Consider the following 14123-nt stretch of genomic DNA (forward strand, 5'->3'; position numbering starts at 1 on the left):
GACCTGAGGACAGGAGGAAAATAGGGTGGTTACCCTCATCCGATCTGGGTGTGCTGTCTGGAGTCGGCCCCATTTCGTACCTTCTAACAGTGAAAATCTAGAGCCAGTCTTCATGTAGACCTACGTAAAGCAAAGGGGAAGGAACCAGGAGAACATCACAGAGGTGGCAAAATACCTCTGAGCGATGGGATGCCAGTCCAAGGAGGCCACCAGTCTGATACCATCCAAGCAGGCAGAGACTGGTCAGGGCTGGAAAGCGTTACCCTTGAGAGCGTCTCAGGAGCTGACCCCAATAATAGTTCTCAACCTGTGGGTCGCAACCCCTTTAGGGTCAAATGACCCTTCCACAAAGGTCACCTAAGACCATCGGGAAACACGTTTACATAATATCTGTAACAGTAGCAAACTTATAGTTATGAAGTAACAACAGAAATAATTGTATGGTTGGGGTCACCATAGCATGAGGAAATGTATTAAAGGGTCTCGGCATTAGGAAGGTTGAGGACCACCGCTTTAGAGCTGTAGCAGGAGGCTGCTTGTTTGTCCTGGCTGCCCAGAACTAAAATAATCACACAGAAACTGTATTAATTAAATCCCTTCTTGGCTCATTAGCTCTAGCTTCTTATTGGCTAACTCTTACATATTAATTTAACCAATTTCTATTAATCTGTGTATTGCCACATGGCTGTGGTTTACCTGCTAAAGTTCTGTCTGCTTCCGGCGGGGCTACCTGGCTTCTCTCTGACTCTGCCCTCCCCTCTCCCAGCATTCAGTCCAGTCCTCCCCGCCTAGCTCTCCTCCACCCCACCCTGATCTGCTATAGGCTCAAAGCACTTTTTTATTCATTAGCGGTAATCACAGCATACAGAGGGAAATCCCACATCATAGAGCTGTCTAGCTGTTGGTAGACTGTAGCTCCTTCAGACGAGGCAGAATGAAGGAACCAGGCCTCCTATGCTCTGAGCTATGCCCACATCTGTTCAAAACTCTGAAAGGATTTCTTGAGAAAGGGATATAATAATGCTTCTTTCTGAGACTCCCCTAACCTTGAGACTGGGGCACATACCCAGCTCTCCCACCCCCACCCAGGGCGTAGTCAAGGCTACATCTGGAGGTCTCAGCTGTGGCTCTAAGGTACTGCATGGAGGGAGTTAACACTGTGCCAGCCTGTAAGCTGAAGGCGGAAGCTGTGTGGCTCAGCCACCTGTGTGTCCTGTTCGCTGGCCACAACACACCTGATTCAACACCTTAGTGCTGATGTGTGTGTTGGCGGTACTAATGTCTTTAAAGAGCCCTCCTGCCTATTCATCAGACTCCTCCAGTTCTGTGTCCTGTGGAGAGAATGTGCCCAAGCCCTTCTAGGGGACCTAGAAGGCCCATTCCCTGGAGGCCTGAGCCGACAGTCCCTCTTTGCCTGGCCCGGTGACAGACACCCCAGTAGACCTGGGTGATGGTGCTGGAACTGGTCCCAGTGCCTTAAAAGTTCCTCACATTTGTTCCTGTCCCAAGGTGGGGACTTCCATCACACTTTAGCCTGCTTTGGAACCCCAAGGAGCTCCACTGAGGTCCCACCGGTGGCTCTGACCACCACCAACTGTGTGAGGTAAGACGTTCAGAGAAACCCTGAGTGATTTTCTTTTTGTTTGTGTCCTTCAACTCAGACTTGCCTGACCAATGCACCCCAAACCCTTGTGATAAGAAGGGTACTCAGCTCTGCCAAGACCTCATGGGCAACTTCTTCTGCCTATGCAAAGCTGGCTGGGAAGGCCGGCTCTGTAACAAAGGTGAGAGTCCACAGCCTCGCCCTCCCGATCACTCTGCCTCACCCTTTCCTCACCCCCTACCCTTGCCTAGGAGCTCAGCCATTCCTATAGCCTGTCCTGGGATAAGGCCCTGGTGGACAACCTCTTGGGAACCCTTTGCAGGTCCAGGGTGGAAGGCAACAGCTCTGAGGGTCACTGGAACTGCAGGCTCCTAGAGAGTTGAAGGAGCCAGACGGCTGTTTTAGGGTCAGGATTGAAAGGAAGGAAATATCACGTGGGTCTTAGCAGCTAAAGAGCCCTACCTTGATTTACTCAGGTGAGGGAGAGGTGTTAGATAAAGCTACAAACAGGATAGCAGAACCTGCCAAGCCCTTCACCCAGGGCAGCCTAGCTGCACCCACAGGTCATCTGGATAGTTTTGTTCAGGATACCAGACTAGGCTGTGTGTAGGTCTTGTGACTACTGAGCACTGATTAGTAGGTCCATTTTGTCCTTCTCCCTGTCCCTTGTCACCTAGAGACCTTTCAGAGTTGAGTCTGTGGCTGTCCCCACCAGCTGCAGTTCACAGATCTCTGGCCCTCACTCTGTCTACCTTATCTACATGAGGCCAGCAGGGAAGTGTCCGGGTAGGAGCCCCTCACTCTTTCTTCGTGTCCAGATGTCAATGAGTGTGGCCAGAAGAATGGGGGCTGCAGCCAGGTCTGCCAGAACAAGCCAGGAAGTTTCCAGTGTGCCTGCCATAGCGGCTTCTCACTTGCCTCGGACGGCAGGAACTGCCAAGGTAACTGACTGAGCCATTGCACCTCACCTGCCTCCCTATCCTGGGAAGGGAATAGCATCTTTTGGAGATGGTCCAGTCCAGCATCACCCGCCTTCCTATCCTGGGAAGGGAATAGCATCCTTTGGAGATGGTTCAGTCCAGCATCACCTGCCTCCCTATCCTGGGAGGGGAATAGCATCCTTTGGAGATGGTTCAGTCCAGCATCACCCGCCTCCCTATCCTGGGAAGGGAATAGCATCCTTTGGAGATGGTTCAGTCCAGCATCACCCGCCTCCCTATCCTGGGAAGGGAATGGCATCCTTTGGAGATGGTTCAGTCCAGCATCACCTGCCTCCCTATCCTGGGAGGGGAATAGCATCCTTTGGAGATGGTTCAGTCCAGCATCATGGACATGAGTCCCCGTGAGAGCAAGGGTGAGGACTGGGGGTGCCCATCCACACTAGTGTTCCCAAGCACATTCCAGGCCACAGAGCTGACAAGACAGCCTGTGTGGTCACAAGACCTAGATCTCTGCAACTGACTGCAGGGACCTCGGCAAGGTGGCAGGCCCCATTACCTCTGAGCACCTACCGTACCTTCCAGACCCTCCCAGCACAAATTCCCTCTACCCTGTCCCCAAGAACATGGAAGCAGCTGGGCCCTCCTCACTGTATGGTCCTGTTTCTACTCAGCCCAGAACAGGGAGCCTGAGGACACCCAACAAATCTCAGAAGTGCATCTGCCACCTCCTCCTCCTGAGCTGTGCTCCAACACAGATGTACCCAGAGTGTCCCTGAGTAACTGAGACTCACTGGGACTGGGCCACAACTGCCTGTGTGGATGATCCAAACAGCTGTGTGTGGGGTGGAGCAGGGTGAGATTCAGGAGTCAGAGCACAAATTGGATGAGACAAATTTGGGGGGGGGGGGAGTTTTATTTTCATTACCTCAGCATTCACGTCTGACAATCCAAAGAATATTCTCAGATGGTGTAATTGTGTGGGTGTCCTCATAGGTGAAATATGTAGGATATGGATATAGGACTGTCTAGGCCTCCCCTCCTATGTCCTTACTCCAGGAACAGAGGCCCTCTCGTTGTCTCTGACCCTGACCAAGGGACACAGCCCCCACACTTTAGTAGCAGATCGAGGTGACCTGCCTTGCTTTGAGGATCCCAAGCAATGAAGTCTACAGTGTCCCCAGTGTGGGTGAGCAGCATGTGGTCCCTGGGCCCACCATCACTTAGCACCCACGGCGAAGGCATCGTGCCTTCGTCCTCCTGTTCTCACCCTTTATCCCCAGAGGCCACCCCACCACCACTGTCCCAGACTGATGGGTACAGCTTGTCCTGGCTGGCTTTGCTTGCAGATATAGATGAGTGCGCAAACTCCAACACCTGTGGGGATGCACGCTGCAAGAACCTGCCGGGCTCCTACTCCTGCCTCTGCGACAAGGGATACACCTACAGCTCCCAGGAGAAGACCTGCCAAGGTACCCATGCTGCAGCCACCCAGGTTACTTCTTTGACCCTTAGCCTAGGATACACATGGGTCACTGCCTGGATGTGGGCTGCTTTGCTCTAAGGCTGGCAACCAGTGGTCCAGCATTCCAGGAACTCTATTGTACACACGTGAGACTTGGAAAAATCTCAGGACCTCCTGGGAGTCTCCGTGTACCTTCGTTGAGATGACCCCTCAAGTCAGTCCTGGCTCATCACTTTCTGCTGGCCCCATTGTGTCTGTATGTGTATGCTCACACAGAGTGCTCTGAAACGTGTGTGTGTTCCAGTGCATACTCTGTACCACGTAAACACACCTGCGTGTTTTCCTTTCTCCAGACGTCAGCAGTGTAAGCGAAGATCCCGAATTCCTTAGTAGACTTGGGCTTCTTCCCAGCCCTCTGTGTGCCCACAGTAGACGGGGAATGATTGGCTTATTCTCTCACTTTGGAGGCTCACCACGTCCTGAGGGCAGAGACTGTCTCTTCCTATAGTCACGCCTTTCTGGGAGTTACAAGAGACTCTGAGAGATAGCTATGGGAGCCCAGGGAAGGGAGTATAGAGCTAAGGAGTGGCCTGCCCTGCCCCATGCTCCACAACCCACGCAGACACTCTTGGTCCCACCATCCCAGGTCGGTCATTCGGAGCCCAGTCCTTGGACATCTTCAGCTCTTCGTTTCTCTCTAGGAAGCGGGACCTAAGAGACAGGCCTCTGAGGTAGCAGGCTGAGCAATGGTGTCTACAGTGTGTTTCTAGGAAGAGGGGGGTTGCTGAGTGTTGGAGCCTTCCCCATGTCTACCATGAGTCCCTTTGCCTGCAGATGTGGACGAGTGCCAGCAGGGGCGCTGTGAACAAACCTGCGTCAACTCCCCGGGCAGCTACACCTGCCACTGTGATGGGCGAGGAGGCCTAAAGCTGTCCCCAGACATGGATACTTGTGAGGTAGGTGACCTTAGTGTCCACTAGATGGCCTCGCAGAGCCCCCGTGCTGTGCTTTGTATAGGACTCTCTGCTACTGTCAGGTTGTGGTTGACTGAAAACTCCTACTGGCTCTCGGGACCACACAGCTAGCCAAACCTGTTTGGTGGTGTTGATGAAATCTCCCTAGCAACTCCCCACTCTCAGCCACGTAGCCTGCTGGTGTAGACCCAAGGTGTGATGTGTTCACACCAGGATATATACAGTGCACACGTGCATGCACGCTTGTGCGCGCACACTCACATGCATGCACACACCCCGTTCACTCAGGGCTCTGTATCAAGCTAAATAAACTGCAGGGAAGTTGTGCATTGATGGCATTCGCTGGAAAACAGCAGCAAGTGACCATGCACCATTGATGACTCTGCAAGCCACAGGCCTGGGGAGCAGGGGAAGCTTTTCTCTATTACAAGCCTGAAGCCCAAGTCCTCTAGGTACTTTGTGAGACTCCTGCTGCATGAGCTAGTACCCTCCTGAGGGGCCAGGGGACCAGCACCTACATGGGCTCTGCCTCAGGCTCCCTGCTGGCCAGGGTGACAATGCAGGACCCTCCTGTTCCCTCATCTCCCCTGGAAGCCAGCTTAACCTGTTTTAATTCCATCCTCTCTCTGGTCAGTGGGAAAGCCCACAGCATAAATCAGGGAAGATTCTTAAACCATAGTCTTCAAGGCCTTTGTTCTGTTCATTTTGTTAATAGTGTACTAAAAATGAATTTTTATGAGTCTCTGTACTCTCCTGTGAGTTTGAAGCATTTCATAATTTGAACACCACTAGCAAATAAGAACAGGCGAGAAAGAAGCAGGTCGTAGAATTCAGAACCCTGGGCCTCTGCCTGGGGCACCAAAGTGGGACTGGTCATATGGACTCTGGGGTTTCCAGGGATGGGCTAACCTTGGCAATCTGGAAGGTCAGAGAATCTCCCCAGTGTGACCAGAACCTGAAAGCTGTTTAAAAGGCAGCCACAGGGGTTCCCCCGCCCCCCAACACATTCCTCTCATGGCAGGACATCTTACCATGTGTGCCCTTCACTATGGACAAGAGCGTGAAGTCCTTGTACCTCGGCCGCATGTTCAGCGGCACCCCAGTTATCAGACTACGCTTCAAGAGGCTTCAACCCACCAGGTGAGAGCCAAGCACACAGGACAGCAGAACCCAGGTGAGAAGGCTGGTCCAGGGCTCCTTGTTTTCAAGATCTCTGAGTGAACCAGCTCCTCTCATGTCCTGGAAAGCATCACAGGGGTCAAGGCCCTAGGACTAGGCAGCCTTGGGCCTGCTCTGTAGCCCACTTTATGTCTTGGGTCTGTTTACAGGCTGCTGGCTGAGTTTGACTTCCGAACGTTTGACCCGGAAGGAGTCCTCTTCTTCGCTGGAGGCCGTTCGGATAGCACCTGGATTGTCCTGGGCCTACGGGCCGGGCGGCTTGAGTTGCAGCTGCGGTATAACGGGGTTGGGCGCATCACCAGCAGCGGGCCAGTCATCAACCACGGCATGTGGCAGACGGTAAGCGGAAAGCCGAGGCTAGCCCTCGCATTTGGTGTTGGATGTAGCCTGTGGTACCCAGAGCTGCTGCTTCATTGGCCGAGTATGGCTTTCCTGTGAGAGCCATGTGACGTTGGCCCGGAAGACACTAGAATAACTACGTGAGGGCGTCCACACATTGTAGTACACCCCAGGGGATAGACAACCAGTACAAACCACCCATAAACCCGAGCACTGAGAGCAGGGTCCTCTACCCATCTGACCACAGGGGAGCCTTCTCTCAGCTCTGGCTGCTTTCCCCACTGGAGTTGGGGTAATGGACAATGACCTCCTATATCCCAGGCAGTAAAACAGACTTGGGAATTAATGTTTGACCCCCCCCCCCAAAAAAATGAAAAGCAGAAAGACGTGGGTTTTCCCTTAGCAGTGAAGACAAAATGAGAAATCCACACAGACAAATATGGACCCCTGCCATTTCTCCAGCTACCAGGTTCTGTCTGTTCTTCCAGGCTTAGAAGGATCAGGGACTCTAGCAGAACAGGGGAGGGTACACAAGGAAAGAAGCAGCCTCAGGAGAGGGTGCCCTCCACATAGCCATGGGGACAAGCCTGGCTGGGACTGTGACAGGGAACTGTCTAGGTGGCAGCTCACATACCCTGAACTCATGGCTAAGTAACAGAGCAGCCCGAGAGGCCAAGTTCTGCCCCTTTCTGAGTTGCCTGCCCAGCCATTCATAACTCTGCTCTCTGACAGATGCAGGAAGGCCCTAACTACACCTCCAGCTCAGCTGAAAAGGATCCTGCAGTTCTGGAAGCCAGGAGCCACACCCTGTCTAATGTACATTCCCATACAGGCTTTGAGACTTCCCCACGTGCGGTTTCTGAGGAACTTGTTCTTCAATAGCGCTCCATCCTAGACACAAACTGTTAGGAGTTTAGAAAAATTTGAAATATGTATTTCTTCCAACCACAGCACTGGCATGGGGAGCCATGACATAGACAGATCACTGGCTGATGGGATACTTCAGGGTCAAGGATGACCAAAGGAGGCAGGCATTAGGACCTAGGGGACCTTGTGAGTAGCAGAAGGCTTGCATAGGCTGTAGAGGCAAGAGGTTGCATAGACCACAGACATAGGGCAGTTGTGGGGGTCTCTTTTAGGCTGGAAGTTGGGCAGACACACCAATGGGAGACCCAGAGTGAACTGCCCTCCAGGCCTAGGCTGGACTGAGGAAATGTTGGGGTTTCTTCTGGAGACACCGGGAAGCCAGTGGAGGCATGTGCAGGGGGCAATGGTTCTTCTCTCACAATAACAATCCCATTCCCCTTGGACCATTATGGGCACCTAGCCAAAGCTAGCTGTGCCGGCCTGCTGGGCTGGCGGGCTGTGAGGGCTGTGGCACCCTTCACAGTATCGTCTGTGATGTAGTACCTGGGGCCTGGGGCGCGACTATTGGCTCCACAAAGCTTCACTGGGCTGTTATCTGACACTGTGTGTGTCACATGTGAGAAGAGGTCAAACATGGAGCGTGCCAGGCTTCAGTCTGGCTCTGACCCAGCGTTTGACTGGATTCAGAGTCCACTTTGGAGCCTGGAAGTCCCTGACACAGACACACAGGCCACCGGGGGCAGCACTCCATGCCAGTCCAGTGTCCAGTGTCATCTGGGGATGAGCGAGATCTTATCTCCGTCTACCCAAGTCAAGTTGGATTGTGGTTACTGTGCTCCCCCTGTCGTAGAACACCCTAGACTGCCAGGCTGCAGTGTCCTGTGAGCCTCATGCCGCAGCAGACATGGCTCTCTAGTTCTCTCTAGTTCTTTTAACCCAGCATGAGCATCAGTAGGACCCTTCAGTGATTCTCTTCTGGTTCTTTTGATTTTAATCTAAAATGGGGAGAGGGGAGGCTAGCCCTCTTTGCATGCTAGGTCTTGTCTCCATTTTGAACCCTGACCTGTGAACTCACATGGGGAGCTACAGTAGTGACTCTGAGCCAGGAAGGGTGTGGGGAGAATCCACAGAGGTGAGAGTAAGCCTGGCCTCCAACAAGGCTTAGTTCCTCCTGGACCCACGTGATATGAGTGTGGTCTTGTGAGGTCAGGCTCTTCCTGGACCGCTTGGATATTGTTTCACCTGAGGTCCAGTGCCCTTGACAAGCCCAGGAGACATGGGCATGGTCTCATGGGTCAGGCTTCTAAACACTGGTAGCATAGCCTGTCCCCCACTGAGGTCAAGTGTCTTGGGCCCAGGTGACACAGGTGTAGGCTCATGGGTTAGGCTGTGAGACACAAATAATATGGGATGCCTACCCTGAGGTGTGGTGCATTTGACCCACACAATACGCTCTGGGGGCCTTCCAGAATGACGATCCACCTGACCTCCCTGCCTGACCCCCCTCAGATCTCTGTGGAGGAGCTGGAACGCAACCTAGTAATCAAGGTCAACAAAGATGCTGTGATGAAGATCGCAGTGGCCGGGGAGCTGTTCCAGCTGGAGCGAGGCCTCTATCACCTGAATCTCACCGTGGGCGGCATTCCCTTCAAGGAGAACGACCTCGTCCAGCCTGTAAGTCCAGCCCTGACCATGGAGGGGTCTGCAGCCAGCTCTGGTTTGGCTGTGCCCAGAGGGGCTTGTCCTCCAGCCCAAGTCTAACAATCACAAGGGGCCCATGCTGGCAGCCATCATGGTCCATCAGTAACTCTCAAATTCTTGGATGTGTCTCAAGACACCTTAGATTGTTAACCATACCTAGATTTCCTGTGGGAGAGGCTTTTTTTTTGGGGGGGGGATGTCACTTGTCAAAGTCCTTGCTTTTTTCTGCCTACACCATACCTGGCCTTTGTAACCTCATCTGTCTCTAGCTCACTGGTCAGAGCCCTTGTTTGGGGGATGGCAGCATCCAGTGCAGATGGAAAATCTGTCTGGTAGGTGATCGAGTCACCACCTCAGGAAGAGTCCCAAAGGGAGGACAGCAAATGCATGGTTGCGGATCTTCAACACAGAAGATGGGGTGGTCTGGTTTGATTATTTAATAGCTTTTACGCACACACACAGTGAGTGTACAATCATAAGTGAGACCTGATTGGATTATATAACAGCCTACACATAGTGAGAATATGGTCACAAGGGTGACCTGAGTTGATTATATAAACAGCCTTATACACAATGAGTATATATATAGTCATGACAGTGACCTGATTGGATTTGTAGACAGTGAGTATACAGTCATGACGGTGACCTGATTGGATTATATAACCACTTTTGCACACGCGCACACACACTGAGTGTACAGTCACGAGGGTGACCTGATTTGATTATATAACAGCCCACACACAGTGAGTGTACAGTCATAAGGGTGGCCTGATTGGGTTATATAACAGTCTACACACAGTGCATATATGGTCAGTCTGGGACTGGCATCCGTGGCCTGGCCTTTCTAGCTTTGCTTTGTAGCCCCGAGTAAGGGGACAGACAAGATAGCCACAATAAAATGCCCGACCTGCGCAGTCCACTGGCAGGTACCTTGTCCCTCTCCCTACAATGAGGAGACACGGCAGACAAAGCAGGTGGCTGCCTCACTGCCACACGGGTTCTCATTCTGCATGGATGCAGGTGTCCCGAAGTCTTTGAAAAGTGAAGAAATCTTGTGGGGGTGCGGGAGGAACCCTCCCTCTATTTTTACACTATAGATTTATTTACACGTACGTAAGCCAGAGGGCCCTGCCAGCAGGTCCTGTAGCACCAGGCTCTCGACCTTCCTGCTCCAGCCTGCCATTATGGTGTCATGGCTCAGGAAGTCACCAGGAGTTATTGGTTTTTCCAGATTAACCCTCGCCTGGACGGGTGCATGAGGAGCTGGAACTGGCTGAATGGGGAAGACAGCGCCATCCAGGAAACGGTGAAGGCAAACACAAAAATGCAGTGTTTCTCTGTGACCGAGAGGGGCTCCTTCTTCCCTGGAAATGCATTTGCCTTCTTCAGCCTCAACTACAGTAAGTGGGTAGCGCCCTGCCTGGGGCCAGCTGTGGAGGGACTTCCAGGCAGCTCTGCTGAAGTGTGAGCATCCATCTGAGCGGTTCCTACCTCAGTGACAAGCCTGTTAACCCACAAGCTGGGACAGGCCTGAGCAGGGAAAGCAAGGCCCAGCTCCCAGAACAGGTATCTGAACTTCACATAGAGTTAGCCGAGGAAGAGATGGAGACATGGCCCAATAGCTAGAAAGTGGTTGAATGCGCAGGCCCAGGGGGAAGGGGTTACCTGGAAGAAAACCCAAAAGGACAACACTGGACGTGTCCGAATGCATGCAGCAATTCTCAGATGTGTGCCAGGCCTTCGCTGGCCAGTGGCTTTCAGAGGAGGATTAGAGGTGGAAAGAGCATGAAGACAGGAAGGCTGGTCTTTATCACCCTTGGAAGGGGCCCTGCAGCAGGCACTCGGGCCCAGATGGAGAGAAAGCAGGAAGGGATCTGGCAAAAGGTTCTGCTGTGCTTCTCGGGGATATGGTAAAGGACGGAGGATACATGGAATCTACAGCCACCAGTTGCTAGGGATGACCCAGGAAGCAGAAGGTTGTACAATCAGGACTTAAGCTGCTTCAAAGCAGAACCCATAATTTCTTAAACTGTAACAGCCATTGAGGGTCATGTTTGGGCCTTCAACCTCAAGTTCTAACAGTAATGACATCTATGAACCACCATGCTGAGAAAACTCACCAAACAGGCAGGGTCCGGTTTCATTTGTCAGACACCAACCAGGTAGAGTGTACGCTTGGCCCCTTCCATCACAGCAAAGTGGTTATTATTGTTGCAATCTGTGTTCATATACTCAACAAACTATTGAGAATTAACCCCTATACATGTCAGCTAGGAGAGGCTAGAGGAAGTGATCTGATCGATTGGGGGGGTGGGGTGGGGGAGAATAGGTCAACCTCGGAGCCTCCGACACACCATAGTGAGGCTGACCTACTTGATTGGCTTCCAGCAGCTCTTTCTAGCCTCGGTGTTCTTCATGAGAGACAGACTTAAATATTATCTCTTCTGGCCTCTCAGTTGGTGAAGGGCTCCCACGTGGTGAGGAATACAGGCTCTTTGCCCTGGAAGAACCAGAACCCACCTGTCCACTTTAGTGCAAACCTAAGATGCAGATGACACGAAGAGCCACCCAGCTGTGTCTTAAACACGCGGCATCCACGGGTACTGCATGGGGATGAGTTCATGCCATGAGGCTCTGGAATGCCAGGCCATGCCACCCAGAGCGCAGACACGCGTAGGGCTTGCTGGAGCTGCGGTAGGTGCTTCGTGAACTAGGCAGAGGTGAAGCAAGGCAGTGGATGGCTCTTGGTGCTGGCCTTGTGGCTCCCTGATAGGTCTTTGTTACCTGGAGGGCACCAGCAGGGTACTTCGGAGTAGGGAGTAGCCACCCCCAGTGCCCCAGAGCCGACTGTCCACATCCAGTGCTGGCGAGCTTCTCCTCTCCTTTCCGTCTGTTGAGACACTGGCGGGTCTTAGAGGTACAGCCTTTTCGCATCCTCCCCCACCTGCCTTTACCAGGAGGTCCCCTCCCAGGGTGTGCAGAGCTGTCCCTTGTGGCGCTCTGGTCTGAGTCGCCGCTCGCTGTGTTCTCACTCTCGCCTCTCTCCTGCTTGTATTGACTTGTAATGTGCCGCTTTCATCGCAGCCCGGACGTCACTGGACGTCGGCACGGAAACCACCTGGAAAGTAGAAGTTGTGGCTCGGATCCGCCCTGCCACTGACACAGGGGTGCTGCTAGCCCTAGTAGGTGACAACCACGTCGTCCCCCTCTCTGTAGCCCTGGTCGACTACCACTCTACAAAGAAGCTCAAGAAGCAGGTAGGATTGAATGGAACCACAGAAGCAGCTAGAACACAGGGCCAGCTTGGACTGGGATCCCCTGACCTCTGAAAACACTGACCCCCATTCTTCCCCTTCAAGGAAAAGTCCCAAGGCCCTGCCCACTCTCTGAGATATTGACACGTTGAACCTTTCCCTGCCCTGGAGACTCCTTCCCAGACACAGATATCTACCCAGGTCTGCGTACACACAGCTGGGTGATGCCCTCCGACTTTGGAGCCAAGGCTGCAGTACAGTCACGTGGGCATGACTGTGAAATGAAACTACTGCTGGCCAAGGTGGCTGGTGGTGCAGCCAGGGTCTGCAACCTTCCTGTGAGCTACTGCTGGACCATAGGTGTAGGGTGTCCCACACAGAGAGCCGATGTCATAAGAGTCCCATAGTGTCACTGCACAGTGAGATTTCCAGTTTCTTTCGGAGTCAGACCCACTAACCTCACCATAAGCTGTGATAACTTATCAGATGATCATGGTGAGTGATGCTGCGTGAGGCTTTGCTGCCTCCCCTTCCCCCACCCCCATTCTCTTACAGAACATGAGGCTGTTGAGAGAGGAAGACTTCTCTCTCACGTCCCAAACAGGAGGGTTCTATCCCCCACCTGTGCAGCCCATAGAGCTCTGCTGGCTACTTACACTAGTAACAGGGTTGGTTTCCATGATCCATACCACCATGGGGACCAGACTTCATGCCACTGGGCATCTCAACCCACCCCTTGCCTTGTGATAAAAAGCCAAAGGCTCCTGCCAGCACAGCCTGTTCACCCCAGGGAGGCTAGGTAGAGTGTGTGCTCTTTCCTGGGCTGAGGCCACAGCTACGTATGACAGGTGTGTCCTGCCACATCCTTAAGTCAGCTCAGGCTGGGTGACCTGGGTGAACAGGAGTGTCCCAGGGACTTTGAAGTTTTTGTGTATGGAGGTTGTGCCTGCATTGTACGCATGTACACTGTGTACCTGTGTAGACCAGGAGAGAGCGGCAGATCACTAGAACTGGAGTTAGAGAAGGTTGTGAGCTATAGGGATGCTGGGAAGAAAACCCACGTCCTCTGTAAGAGCAGCCACTACTCAGCCATCCCCCCCTCAGTCACCTCTCAGCTGTCCCCTGCTTTACATGCAAAGATTGGGTCCCAGTCTAGGAAAGTACTAGGGTTCTGAGACCTCCTCACACCCAGGGTTGCGGAGCTACAAGAAGGGGGTAGTGTTGAGGTGGCCAGCCTATGAAGACCCCTGTGCTTCTATGTCCCCTGCAGTTGGTGGTCCTGGCAGTCGAGGATGTTGCCCTGGCACTGATGGAAATCAAAGTGTGCGACAGCCAGGAACACGTAGTCACAGTCTCCCTTCGGGAAGGTGAGGCCACCCTGGAAGTGGATGGTACCAAGGGCCAGAGTGAAGTGAGCGCTGGCCAGCTGCAGGAGAGACTGGACATCCTCGAGAAGCATCTGCAAGGCACTCTGCTTACCTTTGTTGGAGGCCTGCCAGGTAGGGGCGCTCTCATCTGATCTCTATCATAGGCATCCCCTGGACCAGTATGGCTGACTTGCTTCACCCATGGGCTGTGCTAACGACTGAGATGAGGTTCTAGTTATCGGAAATATTCCCTGGCTTCTCTGCTGGAGCGGGAGTGGGAGCTCTTATTAGTTCAGTCCTCTCTCTGAGTCACCCGCTGGGAGGTGTGGCCTGGGAGTCCAGGAGACCAAACACAGAGGGGAGGGTTAGCAGGTGATGCAAGAGTCAGGTAACTAGCTACTGCTGCCAGAGATCTGCAGCCTTCATAGCTGACAGC

The 14123-nt window shown here is 53.0% G+C and overlaps 1 protein-coding gene and 1 long non-coding RNA gene across 2 annotated transcripts in view; one reads left to right on the forward strand and one right to left on the reverse strand.

Moving 5' to 3' along the window:
- The window catches only part of Gas6 (growth arrest specific 6), a 31408-nt gene that overhangs the window by 16319 nt on the left and 966 nt on the right, over nucleotides 1-14123 (forward strand). Inside the window, exons 5-14 of the mRNA XM_050136584.1 lie at nucleotides 1662-1784; nucleotides 2422-2544; nucleotides 3891-4013; nucleotides 4841-4962; nucleotides 6002-6120; nucleotides 6309-6498; nucleotides 8875-9039; nucleotides 10298-10466; nucleotides 12151-12323; nucleotides 13591-13819. Coding sequence (XP_049992541.1) covers nucleotides 1662-1784; nucleotides 2422-2544; nucleotides 3891-4013; nucleotides 4841-4962; nucleotides 6002-6120; nucleotides 6309-6498; nucleotides 8875-9039; nucleotides 10298-10466; nucleotides 12151-12323; nucleotides 13591-13819 — 1536 coding nt within the window. The remainder of the gene's footprint in view (nucleotides 1-1661; nucleotides 1785-2421; nucleotides 2545-3890; nucleotides 4014-4840; nucleotides 4963-6001; nucleotides 6121-6308; nucleotides 6499-8874; nucleotides 9040-10297; nucleotides 10467-12150; nucleotides 12324-13590; nucleotides 13820-14123) is intronic.
- LOC126498223 (uncharacterized) lies at nucleotides 9489-10291 on the reverse strand. The gene is made up of 2 exons (XR_007590790.1): nucleotides 9713-10291; nucleotides 9489-9668 (listed from the first exon to the last, which is right to left on the reverse strand). It is a non-coding gene; the product is annotated as an uncharacterized lncRNA (long non-coding RNA).

This window comes from Alexandromys fortis, unplaced genomic scaffold (genome assembly GCF_014885135.2).
Source record: "Alexandromys fortis isolate MF-2015 unplaced genomic scaffold, M_Fortis_MF-2015_v1.1 scaffold_3, whole genome shotgun sequence".
NCBI classification, from domain to species: Eukaryota; Metazoa; Chordata; class Mammalia; order Rodentia; family Cricetidae; genus Alexandromys; species Alexandromys fortis.